The sequence below is a fragment of the Sorghum bicolor genome, chromosome 4 (genome assembly GCF_000003195.3).
Source record: "Sorghum bicolor cultivar BTx623 chromosome 4, Sorghum_bicolor_NCBIv3, whole genome shotgun sequence".
NCBI lineage: Eukaryota > Viridiplantae > Streptophyta > Magnoliopsida > Poales > Poaceae > Sorghum > Sorghum bicolor.
This window is the reverse complement of record NC_012873.2, coordinates 66,354,821-66,367,134: the sequence shown is the minus strand read 5'-3', so window position 1 is coordinate 66,367,134 and position 12,314 is coordinate 66,354,821. Positions and strand designations below refer to the sequence as shown.

The 12,314-nt window shown below is 42.7% G+C and overlaps 1 protein-coding gene across 1 annotated transcript; it reads left to right on the top strand.

Annotated features, from left to right (window-relative positions):
• LOC8082741 (RNA polymerase II C-terminal domain phosphatase-like 4) lies at positions 9,744-11,496 on the top strand. The gene has a single exon (XM_002454657.2). The coding sequence runs from the start codon at positions 9,832-9,834 to the stop codon at positions 11,218-11,220; it is 1,389 nt and encodes a 462-aa protein (XP_002454702.1). The 5' UTR covers positions 9,744-9,831; the 3' UTR covers positions 11,221-11,496.

Genomic DNA, 12,314 nt, shown 5'->3' with positions numbered 1-12,314 from the left:
AGGAGAGGGGGGTTGGAGTGTGGCGGGGTTTTATAATCGCGCTTTACGTGTTGGTGTCGTGAAGAGGGAAGGAAGGCCCTTGGCTTATCTGGGATTTCGGTACGGGTCCCTTCCCCTGGCTCCGCCAGTTTTGAATTTCGGGTCCCCTTCCGTGAAGATGGATCGCATTGCAAACTGCAAAGATCCATGGCATGATCCACGACCCAATCCTGTTCCTGTGTCCAAGAGGCCAACACGCAGCGGAACAGGAGTTTACTGGCACTGATGGACACGGGAGCGTACTACTACGGTAGCTGCTAGTATATTTTAGCTGCTTGCTAGTGTGTTTGTTTGTTTGGTTGTTGCCTGCAATCACATCACAAGATCGTCACCCATGGGACTGGACTGAAGAAGCTGATGTCAAGTCATCAGGTGAGAGTGAGAGACTTGGAGTGAGTGATGAGTGTGTGAGGCTAATTGGCACCGCTGTCAGGGTCTCCACTGTCGCTTCAGCCCTGTGTTGTTTGCTTCTTCTGAAGTCTGATGATCTCTAATCTCCCGGCCCTCCACCGCTGCTACTACAACGACGATGAACAGAACAGCGGAATTCGCCGATCGAATTCCTTGCAGGCCTTGTTTAGTTCCCTAAAAATTTTGCAAAATTTTTCAGATTCTCTGTCACATAGAATCTTTAGACGTATGCATGGAGTATTAAATATAGATGAAAATAAAAACTAATTGCACAGTTTGGTTGGAATTGACGAGACGAATCTTTTGAACCTAGTTTGTCCATAATTGAACAATATTTGTCAAATACAAACAAAAATACTATTATTCTTATTTTGCAAAAATTTTTGGAAATAAACAAGGCACAGGTCAGAATCAGAATTCAGAAATCGCCAGCGAGAATTGGGCATCGGAATAAAAGTGATGGTTGACGAATGACAGCGAGAGCCAAGCCAGGTGCCTGCTGCCTACTACTAGGCCTTGTTTAGTTCCGAAAAACTTTGCAAAATCGATACTATAGCACTTTCGTTTATATTTGACAAACATTGTCCAATCATAGACTAACTAGGCTCAAAAGATTCGTTTCGTCAATTTCGACCAAACTGTGCAATTAGTTTTTATTTTTGTCTATATTTAATACTCCATGCATGCGTCTAAAGATTCAATGTGATGAGGAATGTGAAAAATTTTACAAAATTTTCTGGAACTGAACAAGGCCCGGGCATAGGCGCACAGGGCAGGCACAGCCTAGCCTACTGGGGGCATCACATGTACTGCCACATCTCAGACAAGACAAAACCATACGCAGGAGCGCCTCATCAAGGTCCTTGGCCAGCTCGGCCTTGTTTAGGTCTTGTTTAGATACACATGAAAATCCAAAACTTTACAAGATTCTTCGTCACATCGAATTTTGCGGCACATGCATAAAGTGTTATATATAGATAAAAAGAATAACTAATTGCACAGTTTACCTGTAAATCATGAGACGAATCTTTTAAGCCTAGTTACTCCATAATTAGACAATGTTTGTCAAATAAAAACAAAAATGCTACAGTATCAAAATCCAAAAAAATTTTGCATCTAAATAAGGCCTTAGTTCACCCCAAAAACCAAAATTTTTTCAAGATTCTTCATCACATCAAATTTTGCGGCACATACATGAACATGAAATATAATCAAAAACAAAAATTAATTACATAGTTTGTCTGTAAATCGCGAGATGAATCTTTTGAGCCTAGTTAGTCTATAATTGGACAATATTTATCACAAATAAACGAAAGTGCTACAGTAGCCGAAAAAGTTTTCATTTCGGCAACTAAACAAGGCCTTAGTAGGTGAAAATTTTTGGTTTTTGTTAATATAGCACTTTTATTTGTATTTAAATTAACTAAGTTTAAAAAATTCGTTTCGTAAATTACAGATAGACTATATAATTAGTTGTTTTTTATCTATATTTAATATTCTATGCATGTGCCGTAAGATTTCATCTAACAGGAAATCTTGAATTTTTTTGAACTAAATCAGACCCTAGTTTTTAGTTCACCCCAAAGACAAAAAAACTTTTCAAGATTTCCTGTCACATCGAATCTCGCGGCACATGCATAAAGCATTAAATATAGATGAAAACAAAAACTAATTGCACAATTTGCCTGTAAATCACGAAACGAAACTTTTAAGCCTAGTTATTTCATAATTGGATAATGTTTATCAAATAAAAACAAAAACGCTACAATGTCAAAATCCAAAAACTTTTTAGATCTGGCCTCATCCTCTCATCCATGACTGGTCGATTCCACCCTTGAAGCGTCATCTCCCCCATTCCACCTGTCGAACCTGCTGCTGACTCGTTCATCACTGGGTGGGTGTACACAGCACAAGGACAACCACCTTGCCGTGCCAACACGTCCCGGCCGGCCGGGCTCCTTTCTTTGCTGCTTAATTGCGTGCTCGCACAAAATTAACGGTCTGTTTTATCGTTTGCAATAAAGTTTGGGCGGACCAAAATTTAGTTTACGTGGATGAAGTTTAGGCGTGTGTTATTTAAAAGCATGGTTAGTATACACCGTTTCTAATTAAAAAAAATGGTTTTTGTAGTAGTATAGCTTACCTAGACAAAGCAAGACTCATGTGCATCTTTTAGATCATGTTACATTGTTACTGCCTCACATTTGCTAATTAATGAACTACTACTAATTCCTAGTTGGGTTCGAAGCTAAAATATAGTCTACTTTTGATTCACCTGTTTGAATACCTAAAATTTAGGATTCCTCAAAAATTACCTAAAATTTAGACCTGCAGGTCGACCTTTTCTAAGCTTGACTAAATTGAAAGCAAATGCTACGTACCGTCGTCTATCACAATCTTATGACGCGATCGAAACATGTCATCATTGCCATGGTTTGCCTTTTAAAAAGATACTACTAAGAGAGAAGCGTGGCATGATCCTTCGACGTACCCTGGTGGCCAGGTGCACACGACTCTTACGTGCGTGTACGCTTCTCCTGCTTTGTAACGCTTAGTCCTAGTGCTAGTTCTTTCATGCTGGTTTACAAGACGTGTGTTCCAGTGCTTATGTATATAAGTAACTTATCTTTTTTTTTCACACCGGTAAACCGAATTTTCTTACCAAAGTAACAAAATTACAGAGACATAGTTTAGAAGCCAAAACGCGACACGAAACAAAAGAAAAGGATGATCTGAGTTATGAGGAGCCCTTCTGGACTCGATCAGCCTCGGCCCAAGAAGTCCGAGTTATGAGGAGCCTTTCTGAACTTGTTGCAGTGAAGAAAATTTTCATGAATTAATATGGTGAAGAAAAAACTACAAAGGTGAAGTTTAATAATGGTGAACTCATCTTTTAATTTATTTATTTATTCAATGCCTTGTCGTTTTAGCAAAACATTGAACTTTCAGTATGTCAAAACATCCTCTGAAAAAATTGCCCTGGGTACAATTTTACTGCATGGTTATGCTTCTTATTTTTATGCTAACTGACTTGCAATTTTATGCAGACTGCCTTCAAGACATAGGCCAAGTCATAATTATTTAGATATAAAATTATTACTTCACTACTCTCAATAATACCGTATTAGTATCTCTCATCATACCCACATGATAGGGAGAAAATGAGCATGTGATTTTCGTTCTAACAAGGTCCATCCTCCGTTGATTTTCAGTCCTTTGAACCAACAAAACTTTTTCTTAGCTGAACAAGATCCTAACTTGGCACAAATTTATGCTGACATGTTTGTTTATCCATGTACGTAGCAATGTACAACTTAACAAATTTGAGTATCAATCTAAATCCCATATTTCCATCTTTGCAGTGCTTGGCAAGTTGCTAGGGAGGCCATTCGTGATGATGGCCATCAGAGCTTATCCATGTGTTATTGATCTGTTGCATTGCTTTCTCCTCTAGGCCAGTCTCCATAGCATCTAATCCCTAATGGTTGAGTTCTCAGGATACCATGTGGCTGGTTATCTAGCATTTGTTGGCTTCCCAGCATAAAGTTATTTCACGCATTAACCATCTTCCATCTCTACTCTTCTCAACTTTTTGCTCAATTCCTCCATAAGACAGATACCACACAAGTGTAGTCATACAAAAGCATATTGGCACTGACAAAGAAAATTTTTTTGTGTCATTATGAAGCTGCATGTATGGCAAGGGGGCAAGAGTAGAGAGGGTAGATGGTTAATGCAAGAAATAACTTTATTATGCCTTATGAAAACACGCAAGCAATATAATAGATTTTTTCTCCATCACGCAAAAGACTTGTGTGTTTTTATATTAAGAGAATAGAAGTTTTAATACAATAGGGTGGCCTCTTAGGCCCTCCACTGCGTGATGCTTGAGTAGCGTTAGAATAGGAGAGAGATGAAAGAAGAGTGACTCCATACATTGCAGCTAGTGCTGCTAGCTCTAGAAAAATGAGGAGTGACACAAGTAGTGCGTCGGTTCCAACCAGTGCCAGATTAATAGAATAATATTTCTTCCTTCTTTGCTTCTCTCTCAACATCAGCTTTTACACCCTGACATAGTACTTTGTGGTGGCCTGGGTTCTATAGTGATTCCTCACACTGCAGCTCAAAATTTAACTGGGCACCACTAACCCAATTTTTTACAATTTGGTCTTTTTTTGAAAAAAATTCTCTTTTAGACCCCTGGAAAACTTAATCTCAGATTTGGACCCAGGGGGTCGACGCCATGCATCATGGCGTCGAGGTATCACGTCTCGACGCTATGGCGCCGAGGTCCTAGGCCGACCCCGCCCAACCCCAGCGTGGCTTCTGACGTGGCGTCGTATGTGGCAGAAAAAAAAAGCTCAACGCCACAGATCATGGCGCCGAGGTATTGAGACAAAATCACACAATGGTGGAGGGGTCTGCAACAAATATATTTGTTCAAAAAATTAAATCATGCTTCATAGGACATAAAATACTAAGTGCACAATAGAAAAATTAACTTACAATAAAGTTACTGCGGCGTTGTTTTGGCGTAGGCTCCCAGGCAAAATTGGAACACATCCAATACCTCTGCCGATAGGTTTCCTCGTCTTCTGAAATTTCTACCTTGCAAGGATCACCACAAAAGCACATAGGTACTGGAACACCGCTAGGAAGCGGCTTGTGGATGTACGGACTCCCGGTCGTCCGGCCATAGCTACAGTTCAAAGAATTCAATTCTAAGAAATCATACCAATTAACGATTCAACCGAAAACTACAATTTACCAAATGATAAATAATAATGAATGAAATTTATCGAAACATGTCGAAAGGTTACATTGGTTTGCTACTTTTTCCACGACGTGGTATTCTACGATTGCATAATATAAATATTAATCATCCATTCAAAAATCTAGTAATGGTTTATCTAACTCTACAACATACGTGTAATATAGGTCAAATCAATGTGTCAAAAACTAATATGTGAAAGAGTATAACTGGCTCTTCAAGATATATGGATCAAATCAAACTTTTGATGGTCGAAATATTGAATCCAAATTCGTGCTCAGTTTTTGGAGAGGAAGAGCCGAGAGGGGAGATGAAAATATGAACTGCGTCCACGGATAGCGAAGGGCGTCGGCTGGTTTGTAGTAGAGAGCTCGACGCCGTGATCTACGGCGTCGAGCTCCCTGCCACGTCAGAGCCACGTCAGAAGCCCCGCTGGGCACAGCCAGGGACCTCGACGTCGTGATCCATGGCGTCGAGACGTGATACCTCGACGCCATGATGCATGGCGTCGAGCCCCTGGGTCCAAAACCGAGATTAAGTTTTCCAGGGGTCCAAAAAAGAATTTTTTTCAAAAAAAAAGCCAAATTGTAAAAAATTAGACACCACTAACACCTTTGTACATATAACAGTAACTTGCACCATAATGTGGAGGGCCTTATGATATTCAGTAAATCTTTGGCCATCCCTAGCTGGACTCTTGCTAGCTAATTACTCGCTGAAGCAAACAACCCCAGGTTCTTCGCGCGGGCCTGCACCCATAGCTCTATCTGATGTTTGATCACTGCTAGCAGTTCTGGCAATTGGGTGTCCGCGCAGCACTAGCTTGCATTCCTCATGGCAAGTCAACTTAATTCACGTGGCCAAGTCCAAATAAATTTATACTACCTTTGACTCAAAATATAGCTACTGTTGTGTTTATCACAATTCAAATTATTTTAATTAGCTTCCTTCAAATATCTATGATCGACATTGTAAACAAATATTTCATAATTGATCTAACTATACTAATTTGGTTTCCTCTTTATTAATATTTTCTCCTATATTTTTTTTCAAACCTAAGTACATGACATATCTAGTTTTGACTTGGATAAACCTAAAAGTAGATATATTATGGGACTGAAGTTGCTATTAATATGTCACTCCAAAGATGGAAGAAGCAAATAGCAAGGTGGTTAAGTAATCGCCACTTAAAAGTAATTCGCAAAGCCAATATCCAGGGTATCCACGTCTCCCTCAGTCATATATATGATATGCCCTTGCCATTATGTAATATAAACCAGAATATATAATGACCTACTACCAAATAACAAAGCTATGTTCTAATATATCTAAGGTTCTCTACAATTTCCAAAGTTGTAGAGTAGTATCTACCACATGATTATCTATCTGTGACAAATTAAACTTAGGCCTTGTTTAGATCCAAAAAGGTTTTGAATTTTAACACTATAGCACTTTCGTTTTTATTTGGCAAATATTGTCCAATCATGAAGTAACTAGGCTTAAAAGATTTCGTCTCGCGATGCAATTTGTTTTTATTTTCATATATATTTAATACTCCATGCATATGTCATAAGATTCGATGTGGCGGAAAATCTTACAAAGTTTTTGATTTTTGGATGAACTAAACAAGGCCTTACTAGCAGCGCAGTGCCAACTAAAAGAAGGTTCTTTTGGCTTTATTTAGGGGGACCTAGGCCGACGACTCAACTCAGATTCCTCGATCGCAAAAAGCATACGTGACAAGGCCTCACGACCAATAACAAAGCTGAGCACAGCGAGTGTGAGAGACTGGTTAATTAATAGAGTGCTAGCTACACATTCATTCCTTGTCAACTTTATATCTGATAAGAAAGAAGCAAAAAATATAATCAAAAGGCAATATTTTTTTACTGCAGCATGTATATCTACAAGAAATGAAATCCATGAGTCATTCTCAAAGCTAGCTTTTTACTCTCTCCGTTTGTTTTCGCATGTCGTAATAGTTTTGTTGTAAGTCAAACTTTTATATCTTTAATCATCAAAAAAATTAAAAATTATATAGGTTCATGACACAAGAGTTATTTTTTTAGATTTATTATGATAAATACTTTTCATAATATATAATTTGTATGTTGCGAAGATATAAAGAATTTTTTAAATAAATTATCAAAGATGGTAATGTTTGACTTTAATTAGGAAAAAGCTAATATACGACATGCATGTAAAAACAAAAGGAGGGAGTACTAGCAAAACCTTGCAGATTAGCAAGCAAATGAATACTACATTAATTGTTATATTTATATACAACTAAAAGTCATGCATGCATGGTGCATATTGACACGTCACTGGAATTGCACTTGATGGAGACCTGGGCGCTGCCCGGGTATATAAAATTCGGACACACCGGACATGACACCGGAAGGAATCAAAGAAGCACATCCACCCGTGCATTATTCCATATATAATATCGTATATGTAATGATGCGCTAATTATAGCATATATAGTACGTCAAAAGGGAGTTCAGGCAGAGATGTTTCTGGGACGACATGAATTTTAAAAAAAAAATGCACCGGAAGCTAGGCGAAAGCCAGCGTGATCATCATGCATGGCGGTGGCATTAATTGCAACGACACATACAATCTTCTTGCTGGTGTAAACACAAACTATAGGACAGAAGCGGCGAGCAAGCAGCTGGTCGTCGGGAGGTTGAAGAAGAAGAAGTGGTAGTGCAGACTTAGTGGCGTCCGATCGTGCGTGCGCGCGTCCCCAATCGTCAGAACTTCTTGTATCATATCCATCAGTATCTAATGGCCCTCACACTGATTAGTTAATTAAGCATGCATGTCGCGACTGAATTTCTGTCTGAACCCATCTTGACTTTTTTTTTCCCGGCACCTCCTGCTGCTGGAAGAGTGGTACCTAGCCTGGTACTCCGTATATACTATACTGTTATTTGTCAGAGAAGGAGAAGATATATATAGTGGCCATTGAGAGCATAATTTGGTGTGATAATTATATGCAAAGGTACAAGAAGGACAAAATGAGTGAAAATCTTTCAGGATCCTCGTCATCAATCACAATCGTACGTATCCTTGTTTAAATTTCTCTGTCATGTAGCCAGAACTTGGCTTTGAGCAAAAGTAGCACAAGTAGATCGATCAGATCAGTATCCCGAGTAAAAGGTTAGATAACAAAGTGGGCATACTATAGCTACCCCTTTGAGAAAGAAGTTTGACAAAGGCAAAAGGAGGCTGCTGGACAAAAGAAAAAGCTTTGCCCGCCAATGGACCTATTTCGGATTTCTAGCTAGTCTCGACCAAGAAAAATCGTATGAACGACAAGGACCTTGCAGCTAGAAATAGTTGGGCCGAAAGAGACGGGAAGATCGTAATAATACACTAATACTGTAGTTACATATTTATTGTTCATCCTTTACTTGTTTCTTATTTATGAATTATTAAAAAGAATTGATCGTATTCATTAAAAAAAAGAATTGATCGCAGTCACAGAAGATGAACTGAAATTCCAGAAAAAAGGAAATTTGAATTTGACGCCCATCCAACAGATGAACTAGAGCCCAACGGCCCAAGCCTCCCGGGCTCTCCGTATGAAACCTCATTTGGGCCGAAGCCCCTTACTGCCCTCCCGTATGAAGGCCACCACAATAGGGCCCGGAAAAATGTCATTAATAACGATAAGCCCAAAGCTCAGCGTGACGCCGGCCATGAGCGCAAATAGAATGGCCCATTGCAATTTGAAAAGGACAAGCAACGACCTAGCACGTCATCCCGCCAGCCGCGGAGTGTGAATGAAAATTAAGGAGAGGCTAATTCAAAAGTGACTAGTGTAGCTATCAAAACTTCTCTGTATAGCCTAAAAACATGCATGAATGATATAAACATCCAAAGCACATATTTCTATGATCTATCTTTTCTCCTTGGCAGGCATGTACTACGGCCTTGTTTTCACCTCGAAATCCAAAAATTTTTCAAACCCGTCACATTAAATCTTGCGGCACATATATGAAACATTAAATATAGATTAAAAAAATAATTACATAATTTGTCTATAATTTGTGAGATAAATCTTTTGAGTCTAGTTAATCTATAATTGAATAATAATTACTATATAAAAACAAAAATGTTACAGTATTCAATTTTTTTTACCTCGCCAACTAAAGAATGCCTACTTTTCCATGCTCTTTTATCCTTTTCCTAGTCATAGAGTCTGTCATAGGCTCATAGCTACCATCATTTCTTCTTTCTGTAGACTTTGAACACTCTTCTTATAGAGCACAGGTGAGAGCGCGGCGCACGCGCTGGGCAGGGAGGTGGCTGCGAATCTGCGACGGCGACGAGCCGTTTACTGGAGCTGCGACTGCGAACTGGTGGGTGGTGGCGGCGTTGCGGCAAACTGGGCGGGCTGCTTTGAATTGGGCCGCTGGGCTGCTTTGAATTGGGCCGCAACCGTTCCACGCCTCCACCACGCGCGATGGCACTTGGCAGATGGCAGTTACAAAACCAGGCGGCCGGCCTCAAGTCCCCCCAAATCCACCCGCACCCAATTTCATTTGCCACCGCCCTGCGCAGCGCCCACTCGCCGGGACAATCCCACCGCCACCGCTGCCGCCATGAGGGAGATGAAGCGAGGAGTAAACGAAGACTACGACGCCCCGCGCTGCCCCCCGCATCCTCGGTTCGTCCGCGGGCTCTGCTTCCTGTGCGGGATGAAGGAGGAGGCCACGGAAGGAGGTGCTCTCGCAGTCGCCGTTGGGCGCCAGATGATGAAGGAAGAAGGCGACGGCCACGGCAACGACGACCCCGCGCGCTTCCCTGCACACCCTGAGATCGTCCTGGGTCTCAGCTACCGGTGCGGAGCGACGGAGGAGGACGCGGGAGGAAGCGCCTCCGGAGTCACGGTCGCGAACATCGACCGGGCCCTGGTGCTCCCAGGTTGTGCGGCGGCGACGAGCACTGCGGGCGCGTCCGACCTGGCGACCCTGTTCCGCGAGAGGAAGCTAATCCTCGTCCTGGACCTGGACCGCACGCTGCTCAACTCGGCGAGGCTCGACGCCTTCTCCGTGGGCGAAGAATGGTTCGGGTTCACGCCCGATACCGGCGACAAGGTCGACATGGACATCTTCCGGCTGGACTCCGACAACCTTGGCATGCTCACCAAGCTGCGGCCGTTCGTGCGAGGCTCCATGTTCGAGATGCACTTGTACACCCTGGGGAATCTGGTCTACGCGAAGGCGGCCATCCACCTGCTGGACCCGAACGGCGTCTACTTCGGCGGCAGAGTCGTGTCAAGGGACGACGAGTCGACCCAGGGGGGCACGAAGAGCCTCGACGTCATCCCAGGCGCCGACCCCGTCGCGGCGGTGATCCTCGACGCGCTCGACGACACGGACGTTGCCTGGCCGGAGCACCAGGACAACCTCATCCTCACGAACAGGTACCGCTACTTCGCCTCCACCTGCCGCAAGTCGCGCCACGACATCCCGTCCCTGGCGGAGCTGCGCCGCGACGAGAAGGGGGAGCACGGCGGCTCGCTGGCCGTGGCGCTGGGCGTCCTGAAGCGCGTCCACGACGCCTTCTTCGATGGCCGTCCCCACGCGGACGTCAGGGAGGTGATCGCGGAGTTGCGGGGGCAGGTGCTGCGCGGGTGCACGGTGGCGTTCAGCTACCTGGAGCAACGTATGGAGGACTCCCCCGACGACACCCGCTTGTGGACATTGGCCGAGCGGCTCGGCGCCGTGTGCAGGAAAGACGTCGACGAGACGGTCACCCATGTCGTTGCGGAGGATCCGGGGACCCAGAAGGCGCAGTGGGCGCGGGAGCACGGCAAGTTTCTCGTCAACCCGGAGTGGATCAAGGCGGCGAGTTTCCGGTGGTGCCGGCAAGACCCGCAAGAGTTCCCAGTGACCGCCAAGCGCGTCGTGCTGGAGCCAATCGAACTGGTAGCGGCGGTGGCATTGTGTTGCCTGCCGGAGCGGCTGGAACGAAACCACGAGCATTGAATGCCTCAAATCGTTGGGGTTTACCTAGGTACGAAACTGATTGCTGAGAATTGTTGCAGCGGCTAATCTTTGTTGATTTCACTCCGGCTAATCTTTGTTGTTGGAAAAAACCGTAGTAGTGAGTGTCTGGATTCAGTAGCTTGAGCTGAACGTCATTCTGTTCATTTCCTGTCAGGTGTTCGATTACAGCACCGAGTTTGAACAATGAAATCATCTTGAAGCTGTTAATGATGCAGTGCACTTTCTATCTCTGTTAGAATGCATATATTTTGATGATATTTTAGTGCATGTACATCGCTCGTGTGGTATGCCTACGTATTAGTACATTGTTAATTAAACCCTGCGTTAATATGGCTAGATGTACTGCGGTTAAATTCTATGATGATGATTGTGTATTCATAGGTTTTGGATAGTGATATGCTTCAAATAAAGTGAAGCTTTTCTTGACTCAAAATTTCCTGCCCAATCCAAAAATGTCAGGTGGTTTTCTTCCCTAACTTCAGCAATGTTAGAGATAGAGTTTGGGGTTTCGGGTCGGATAAATGTGAGCTTTGTTTTCTTCCCTAACTTCAGATTGTTGAGGTTGCCTAATGCAGCCACTAACCTGATTGCTGAGAGTTGTATGGTGCGTTGATTCACTCTTCGTTGGATAAATCGGCAATAGTGACTGTCTGGGTTTCAGCTTTTTCAGCCGAACTTCTATTCAGTTATTTTCAGTTTCAGGTGTTCGATAGAAACACCGAGTTTGTAACTACGAAATCATCCTGACAATGTTACTGATGATTCAGTGTTAGAATGCACTACACTTTTTGTCTCTGCTAGAATGCATATATTTGGATGACGATTAGTACACGCTTTTACTAAAAAAACGATTAGTACACTGTTAACCCCTGCGTTACTATGGCTCGATGTAGACACTGATATGATTCAGAGAGCCGTCGTCCAAGGTTCAAATATTATTCTATCGACTGATTTCAGCATTAAGCATACATTTTGGTCCAATTGTGGCAACGTCAGTCACATTAATCTTTTTCTTAGATGTAAAAGTAAAATTAATCTGAATTAGTAAGTTTGAACAAAGGATCTAACAGCCT